The sequence below is a fragment of the Boleophthalmus pectinirostris genome, unplaced genomic scaffold (assembly GCF_026225935.1).
Source record: "Boleophthalmus pectinirostris isolate CB_2022bp ecotype Guang Dong unplaced genomic scaffold, ASM2622593v1 HiC_scaffold_9, whole genome shotgun sequence".
Taxonomy (NCBI): Eukaryota; Metazoa; Chordata; class Actinopteri; order Gobiiformes; family Gobiidae; genus Boleophthalmus; species Boleophthalmus pectinirostris.
Genome location: NW_026571541.1, coordinates 2,226,510 through 2,235,954, shown reverse-complemented (window position 1 = coordinate 2,235,954; position 9,445 = coordinate 2,226,510). Strand labels below are relative to the sequence as shown.

The 9,445-nt window shown below is 42.4% G+C and overlaps 2 protein-coding genes across 2 annotated transcripts; both read left to right on the top strand.

Moving 5' to 3' along the window:
- Nucleotides 1–725: 725 nt before the first annotated feature.
- LOC110172729 (hydroxycarboxylic acid receptor 2-like) lies at nucleotides 726–2,185 on the top strand. The gene has a single exon (XM_020938663.2). The coding sequence runs from the start codon at nucleotides 737–739 to the stop codon at nucleotides 1,700–1,702; it is 966 nt and encodes a 321-aa protein (XP_020794322.2). The 5' UTR covers nucleotides 726–736; the 3' UTR covers nucleotides 1,703–2,185.
- A 1,890-nt stretch (nucleotides 2,186–4,075) lies between these two features.
- On the top strand, nucleotides 4,076–5,258 carry LOC129412643 (hydroxycarboxylic acid receptor 2-like). Its single transcript, XM_055166771.1, has one exon. The coding sequence runs from the start codon at nucleotides 4,166–4,168 to the stop codon at nucleotides 5,105–5,107; it is 942 nt and encodes a 313-aa protein (XP_055022746.1). The 5' UTR covers nucleotides 4,076–4,165; the 3' UTR covers nucleotides 5,108–5,258.
- The last annotated feature ends 4,187 nt before the right edge of the window (nucleotides 5,259–9,445 follow it).

Below are 9,445 nucleotides of genomic sequence, written 5' to 3'. Positions count from 1 at the left end.
GCATATCATCTACAACACTGAACAACTATTTTTTTATGTTCCTATGATTAAAAAAAATAATTTAGCCGCAGAACATTTATGTTATTAGGTTCTTTTTTTCAGACCCAGACGCACAGCATTTAACTTCCAAGCTCTTACTTACTTACTTTTTTCCATTAATTTACAAATATAGGTGTGGTGATGATCAAATCAGAAAAATGTATAAGGATCCTGTATTGTATAGTGTGAATGCTGTCTCTGTGTTGTGGTTGTGTGAATGTTGTCTTTGTGTTGTGTTTGTCTTTTATTCTGTTGTTTTGGGGGTTTTTTTGAGTTGTTTTTTTTTAACTGTATGAGCGACATTCCAATCATGTAGTAGCTTTGTGGTCCGATGTTCTTCTTGTGCCATTAGTGAAGTACTGCGCGTGTCAGTGTCAAAGTAACCTGTAAGAAAATTGGAATTACAATCAATAATTAAATTATTTATTATAATACAATATATAATATAATTATAATCAATTGAAAAGACACACACTGCCCCTCATGCACCCTTCTCAACTTTTTCACCCCGACCTTTTCTTATGCCTCATACGTAGAAGGGGTTGAGAAAGGAAACAGTGGTTTCAAAGTTGGCATGTGAAGAAAGAAGAAGTGGTTTCAAAGTAGGCGTGTTAAGAAAAGAAGAAGTGGTTTCAAAATTTCTTTAGAATGATAATTTTTCATTTGTCGTGTAGCATATCAGAGAGCTCACTTCAAGATGAATTGTTCTTATAACATTACTGTGCTGAGCTCTGTCCTCCCTCCAGTCCTGGGTGTGGCGTTCACTTTGGGAGCTGTGGGGAACGCCTTTGCTCTGTGGATCTTCTGCTTCCACCTGAGGCCCTGGAGGAGCAGCACTGTCCTGCTCTTCAGCCTGGCTCTGGCCGATGTTCTGCTCCTCGTGGCCTTACCGTTCCGAATCAGTTACTACAGCTCCAACTTTGAGTGGAAATTTGGAAACACTTTTTGCAGCATCTGTTACTTACTTGCAAGTATGAATCGCACAGGAAGTACATTGTTTCTAATCGTGATTGCGTTGGACAGATACATGCATGTGGTTCATCCTCATAACCCCGTTAACTTTATGAGTGTCTCCAAATCTGTGTGTGGGGCTGTGATTCTCTGGCTCCTGACAGTCATGGTGAGCACCTTCTTCACTCTATACAAATCCAAAAAGAGCTACTGTGGAGACTTCAGAAGCCGGTGTGAGTGGAACACGGCCATATCTGGGCATAGACTGGCATATCTGTTGGCCTTCTATGTGCCTTTCCTGGTGATTCTCTTCTCTACTACGAGTATCGTCCAACACCTGCGGAGAAGACGGATCGCCCAACACGCCCAAGTGAAAAAGGCATTGTTGGTCCTGATATCAATAATCATTCTCTTTGTCGTCTGCTTTCTCCCAAGTAACATCACCCAGCTGGTGATTTGGTCTAAGGTGAGAACCACAGCAATGTGGGGCTGTGCAGAAATGCAACAGATCACAATAATCTATACTTTGACTGCAAGCTTGACCTACCTGAACAGTGCTATGGATCCAGTTGTGTACTTCTTTTCCAGCACAGACTTCAGGAACAAATGCAAGAGCATGTTAGGTCTAAAGCCGTCCTTGGATTCAACTGAACGGGGAGAGGAATCTACACAGCCAGAGTTTAAATCTGTGCAAACATGTTCTGAAATGTGATTGTTGTATTACTTAGTCAGTTCTTATATGTCAGTCTTTTTGACTATTCTTCTGACCTTTGGACAGAATCTTATTTAAACTAAAGTGTAAATCCATTCAGCTTTAAGAGGCTTTTTAGTCTTTTGTCTTGCCTAAGAGAACGCACACAGGAGAGAGACCATACAGCTGTTCAGTCTGTAATAAAAGGTTTTACTCAAACTCATCAGAAAAGATGAGAAGAGAAGTCACAGAGAAGAGAAATAAACATTAAACATTTTTAGGGTTTCGGGGTGGTCCTTGGCATGGCATCTGGTGGAGCAGTGGCCCTGTGAACGAGCTGCTGCTTTGTTTTTGTTTCTGTTTGTTTTGTTTTTAAGGACAAAGTTTATCTTACAGTTGCTTTTGTCAAGTGCTCAATTCAAGGTTACTGATGTGAACGCCCTATTGTCTACTCTTAAATGTATCCAACAAAATACACAAATAAATTATGGTAATGATAAATTATTCAAAGGTTTTGTCTTTATCTGTCAATTAACAAACCTATGAGCCTTATTAATTTTAGTGTTCGTTTCTGGGCTATGCCCAGTGGTGTTGTTGGTTCATTTAAATATACGCCACATATGGACAAATGAGACTTCTATCTGTCAGTTTGGGGGTATGGAACATTATTTCTGTTAGAGCAGGTGATCTGCTGGAGACACAGAGCTCATCTCATCAAAAACTGCATAAACTATTTTAAGTTTATATTATTGTATTTTTCATGTTAGCATTCTTTGTTCCAAATTTCACAACGGTGTGACACTGTATGTGACAATAGCAGCACTTTTAACACACTCTTATCATTTCACATAAGGGCTTTGGGTCCTGAGACCGAATGGGGCCGAGTTGAAACAAAAGACCCCAGACCATGTCCATATGTATTTCCCTCATCTGTGAGAATTTATTGAGTTTAGCATGACTCAGTTTAGCATGACTCAGCAGAAATCCCATAGGGATTACATTACAATGGCAATGTCATCACTTACTTACAGGAAGTAATCAACTTCCTTTGTGTACAGAGCCTATTTCCAATGTCAAACCCGAACATTTAAAGTGCATGACAGGTGACAGGTTGTTTCTATCAATTAGACTATTTCGTTTGGCACGTCTGGTAGAAAATGTGGTAAATATATGATAGTTTTATATCATTCAAGAGGCAGTCTCATATGGGAACTTTAAAATGTACTAGTCTAGTTTTAGTGCTGTGCTCTAAAAAAGAATCCATCTATGTCTTCAATACACACGCAACAAAACATTCTGTCAGTTTAAGCATTCAATTAACAAAATAAAGGGACCTATATTTTCATCTGTCAAATCTTTAGAACAGTATGTTTACCAAAACTTAAAAATTACATCTGCCACATCTGCTGCCCATGTCCAACCAGAAAGTTACATTTATAAACCAGGTACTTAATCTAGGGAAAACTGAACTGATGAATGAGTAATCTAACCAGTCATATACACTTATATGTTAAGGTGGTCTTCACTGTGCTCTGCATTTTACCCATTCATTTTACCCTGCTTCTGCAAGCTGCCTCTGTTTGAAAGTGTCACAACCATGTCCTTTGCTAATGTTGACTTCTAAACAGAAGCTCTCACACCATGATGTGAACTCCTCCAGAGCAGGACCATAACACACATATGGAGCAGAGAACAAAGACAGGATCTTTAGCAAACTTAACCAAATAACTCTATAATTGTCAGTATAAGATGTACAAAGGGGTGATAAAACACACCCCTGCGGGAAGCCTGTAGATATGTGAGCAACACTCTACAAAATATTAGTGAGGAAACTGCTGATTCAGAAAGTGAGCTGATGCTCCAGATGGAAGAGTGTGGACAAGAGAGTTGCAGTTGCTTTTGCTATAACCTTTACTCTGTGCATTTCAGTTGCTTTTGTGTCTCAGTCAAAAGTCTCAGCGCAGGTTAAAAGGAGGATTGGTCAGGTAGGGTCAGCAGATTCTACAAAAAGTGTCCCTCCTCTGTGTCCTGCACCATCACAGCAGTGTCCAGGGGGAACCAGGTGAACACAACAGTAAAGGTCTTATTCTTACTATGCTTTGGTATTTCGGTTGGTGATTAAATGATCCTTTCCCTCAATGTTTCCTCTGGAAGATCTTCTGCCATGCTGCCACATATGGTGTAAAAAGCCTGTAGCACATCCATAGCCAGCCTCTCGCACAGTCTCCATGGACACGCAAAGATAAAGTTATGCACTTTATGTTATTGCCACAGTTGCACAAGAGTTTTAGAGGCTGCTCTCATGAATGCTTAGATTGGGAAGTGGCATGACTGCGTAGCTTTCTTAGTTCCTCTTTCTTATCATACTTTTGCTTTTATTAGAAGGTGGGGAGAACAGGCGTGTGAAGAAGGACGCAGTGGTTTTAAAGTTTCTTCTTAATTATATTTTTCGTTTATCCTGTAGCATAGAGAGCTCATTTCAAGATGAATTGTTCTTATAACATTACTGTGCTGAGCTCTGTCCTCCCTCCAGTCCTGGGTGTGGCGTTCACTTTGGGAGCTGTGGGGAACGCCTTTGCTCTGTGGATCTTCTGCTTCCACCTGAGGCCCTGGAGGAGCAGCACTGTCCTGCTCTTCAGCCTGGCTCTGGCCGATGTTCTGCTCCTCGTGGCCTTACCGTTCCGAATCAGTTACTACAGCTCCAACTTTGAGTGGAAATTTGGAAACACTTTTTGCAGCATCTGCCACTTCCTTGTAAGTACGAATCGCACTGGGAGTACATTGTTTCTAATCGTGATTGCGTTGGACAGATACATGCGTGTGGTTCATCCTCATCACCCTGTTAACTTTATGAGTGTCTCCAAATCTGTGTGTGGGGCTGTGATTCTCTGGCTCCTGACAGTCATGTTGGGCGCCTTCTTCACTCTATACAAATCCAACAAGGGCTACTGTGGAGACTTCAGAAGCCAATGTGAGCGGAACCAGACCATGTCCGGGCATAGACTGGCATATCTGTTGGCCTTCTATGTGCCTTTCCTGGTGATTCTCTTCTCTACTACGAGTATCGTCCAACACCTGCGGAGAAGACGGATCGCCCAACACACCCAAGTGAAAAAGGCATTGTTGGTCCTGATATCAATAATCATTCTCTTTGTCGTCTGCTTTCTCCCAAGTAACATCACCCAACTGGTGATTTGGTCTAAGGTGAGAACTATGGCAACATGGGGCTGTGCAGAAATGGAACAGATGACAATAATCTATACTCTGACTGTGAGCTTGACCTACCTGAACAGTGCTATGGATCCAGTGGTTTATTTCTTTTCCAGCTCAGAGTTTAGGAGCAGGTGCAGGAGAGCATTGGGTCTAAAGCCGTCCTTGGATTCAACTGAAGGTGGAGAAGCATCAACACAGCCAGAGAGCCAGTAGAACCCTGAAGTTTAGATTTTCTGACATGTTCTGAAATGTGATTGTTGTATTACTTTGTTAGTTCATATATGTCAGTGTTTTTGACCATTCTTCTGACATTTCTTATAAACTTTGGACAGAATCTTATTATTAAAACTAAATTGTAAATCCATTCAACTGTAAGTGGCATTTTAGTCTTTTGTCTTGCCTAAGAGAACGCACACAGGAGAGAGACCTTACAGCTGTTCAGTCTGTAATAAAAGGTTTTACTCAAACTCATCAGAAAAGATGAGAAGTCACAGAGAAATAAACATTAAAGCCATCTCACAGATGGGTCGTTGTCAGTTACATTTACTCAGTTTCATTTTCTTGAGTCACTTTTTAAAGAAATTTCAGAGTGCTTTTTTAACTGACTGCACACCTCTTATGATTTTTTGGGTTGTGTTCATGTGATGTTACAACATTCTGAAGAGCCTGATGCTGAAAATAGAAATGAAATTCTGTGAGAGAGAATTTCTTTCTAAAGATGAAAAATGTGAATGTTTGACCTGGTTTGTGGTTAATATCTCTATCCACGTGAAACAAAAATGACCACAATAAAGAGAACAACCAACAATTTTGTATCATTATGTAAAGAGCTTGGCATAATAAGTGATGGTAACTTAATGAAAGAAACAAGTCTGCTGACACCCTCGTTAGTAAACCACAGTGCCCAATGGGAGCTGAGGTGACTGTAAAAATGATCTCACTGGATATGGATAGCTCCACATCACGCTAGCAAGTAGCTGATTTTTATTTATTTTTTTTCACCTGTATTAAAATGAATACTGCCAAATCCTTCGTGTAGCACTGATTATAAAAATAAAATTGGAGAACAAAGGAAGTACAGAGCAGTGGGTGTGTGCTCATGGGGGTGAAAACAGGGCTAGAGTAAAGGCATTTGAATACAGGAGAATAAACTAATTACTCAAACATGCACAAATCACTCTGAATAGAAGTGAGAATACAGAATTACCTCTACACATGTCATATCTGCTGTCCATGCCCAACCAAAAAGTAAGATTATAAACTTCACTCCAAAAAATAAATAAATAAATAAATAATAATTATTACAATACATACATACATACATACATACACATACACCACATACATACATATGTACATACATACATACATACACATACATACATACATACATACATACATACATACATACATACATACATACATACACACATACACATACATACATACATACATACATACATACATACATACACACATACACCACATACATACATACATACATACATACATACACACATACACACATACATACATACATACATACATACATACATACATACATACATACATACATACATACATACATACACATACATACATACATACGTACATACATACATTTATCTACACTAATTCATTGCACACTGCCCCCTGAAAAACAGCCAACACAGGTGAGGATGCACATGAAAACTTTCGTCCTCCATTTGGTTTGGTTTGAAGGATTATGCTGCAATCATGTGATTTCAGAAACTTGTAAATGCTGCTTCCAGTGACAAACTAACCCTAAGCTCCTATGTTTGATGAAAAAAAAAAAAAAAAACAGTTCAAAAATAGTTCAGAGATACTGTAACATTTAACGGGGTTTAAATAATGCATCATGCATGTGTAACTATAACTAAATCTATATAGAGGTATTCAAAGGGCCTCTGTGTATTTGTCTCCCCTCACTTAAAGCAGTGATATAATAATGCCAGAGGACTTACCCAGACACTCCAGTCTCTCTTCCAGGTCAGTTCTTGTGTGAATAAGTCAAAGGTAACTCCTCAGCAGTGTTGGACACCTTCACTTCCAGCCTTTATATTCCAGCATAAATATTGTTCCAATTGCTCAGATTTTAAATTTGAGTCCCCATAACAATATATATCCACAAGCTTGGAAAATAGCAATAGCAAATAACAATTTTACCATTACCAAAGAGTGCAAGTGTTAGGGAATCACTGGTCGGACCCAAATGTGCAGAAGGAAAAAAGGTATTTATTTAACACAAATAGTCTTGGCGGGGGAATAAATTCCAGGGGAGGCAGGACGGGTCCGGGTTGGCTGCAGATGGGAGGTCGGTGGAGATGGAGGCTGACTGGAGACTTACAGAAACAGGAGGGTACGGGATGAGGCTGGCTCCAGATGAAGTGCTGGGGAATAGGACAAAAGAAACAGGTAAACATCAAAAAGTCTTTGGAGTTCTCAAAAAATCTTAAAAAGCCTGAGTTGATCACCACAGGGATGACGGAACGATCTGGCACTGGAGAGCAGGTCAGCAGGTCTTTTATTGTAGGAGATGATTGCTAGATGAGGATCAGGAGTGGAGCTCAGCAGGTGCATGATTGGGGCCCGCCCAGGAAAAGCCAAACAAGGTAAGTGGAAACAGGGAGCAGGGAAAGGAGGGGTAGGAGGAGCAGGGAGAACCCTCACAGTACCCCCCCCTCAACGGGCGCCTCCTGGCGCACCACCAGGCTGATCAGAGTGAGCGCGGTGAAACTCCTTCAACATGGTAGAGTCCAGGATCAGGGCACGACTAACCCATGACCGCTCCTCGGGACCGTACCCTTCCCAGTCGACCAAGTACTGGAGCCCACGTCCACGACGACGGACATCCAAAATCCGCCTCACAGTATAAGCCGGGTGACCATCAACCAACCGGGGGGGTGGAGGGGGCTTGGAAGGAGGGCACAGAATACTAGAAAGCACCGGTTTAATTTGGGACACGTGGAAGGTAGGGTGAACACGTAGCGCTTGTGGAAGTCTAAGGCGAACGGAAACAGGATTAATCACCCTTTCGATTTCAAATGGCCCAATGAAGCGGGGCGACAGTTTCTTGGATTCAGTCTTTAAAGGGATATGTTTTGAAGATAACCAGACTTTCTGACCTGGGGTGTATTTTGGTGCTGGGCGGCGATGACGGTCAGCCAAGGACTTAGTTTGAAATGATGTTTGCAACAGGGCCTTCCTGGTCTCCTTCCAGATCTTACGACACCTCCGCATGTGGGCTTGGATGGAGGGTACAGCAACTTCAATTTCATCCATGGACAGGAGAGGAGGTTGATAGCCAATAGAGCACTGAAAAGGGGAGAGACCAGTAGCAGAGGAGGTTAACGAGTTATGTGCATACTCAACCCAAGGTAAGTGTGAACTCCAGGACGCAGGGTTGTGACTGGCCACGCAACGAAGAGCAGATTCCAGGTCTTGATTGGTCCTTTCGGTCTGACCATTAGTCTGTGGATGGAAACCAGACGAGAGGCTGACGGTGGTACCTAGAGACTGGCAAAAAGCTTTCCAAACCTGGGAGATGAATTGGGGGCCCCGGTCGGAAACAATGTCGGTAGGGATGCCGTGTAGACGGAATACATTTTGTACCATGATGTCGGCTGTCTCTCGAGCTGAGGGCAATTTGGGGAGGGCCACAAAATGAGCTGCTTTGGAAAATCTGTCTACGATGGTCAAGATGACTGATTGACCGTTCGAGAGGGGTAGACCAGTTACAAAATCCACTGCGATATGGGACCAGGGACGATTAGCAATAGGTAGAGGCCTGAGGTGACCAGAAGAGGGTGTGTGAGATGATTTATTCTGGGAACATACAGTGCAGGCCGATACAAAACTGCGAGTATCAGCATCCATAGTTGGCCACCAAAAATGACGCCTGAGACTTGACAAGGTGCGCCTTACCCCCGGATGACAGGCAAAAAAGGAGTTATGGGACCACTGCAAGACCTCGCTGCGTACAGCAGATGGTACATAGAGTCTGTTGGGTGGTCCACCTCCTGGATCTGGCTCTGCCTCCTGCGCCTTTTTCACATTGGCTTCAACCTGCCAACAGAGGGCTCCAAGAACGCAATTAACAGGCAGAATGGTTTCCGGATCAGAGTGTTCAGACGGGTCAAACTGGCGAGACAGAGCATCGGGTTTCACATTCTTAGAACCAGGGCGGTACGTAATTGTGAAGTTGAATCTTCCAAAGAACAGAGCCCACCTGGCCTGGCGTGAATTTAGCCTCTTAGCGGACTGGATGTAGGCTAGGTTCTTGTGATCAGTCCATACGACAAAGGGTTGCTCTGCTCCTTCCAGCCAGTGCCTCCACTCCTCAAGTGCTAGTTTAACAGCAAGGAGTTCTCTGTTGCCCACATCATAGTTACACTCAGCAGGGGCTAGCCGCCTAGAAAAGAAAGCACAGGGGTGAAGACGAGAATCTGAGTCAGAGCGTTGGGAGAGAACAGCTCCAACTCCCACATTAGAGGCATCAACCTCAACAATAAACTGTTTAGATGGGTCGGG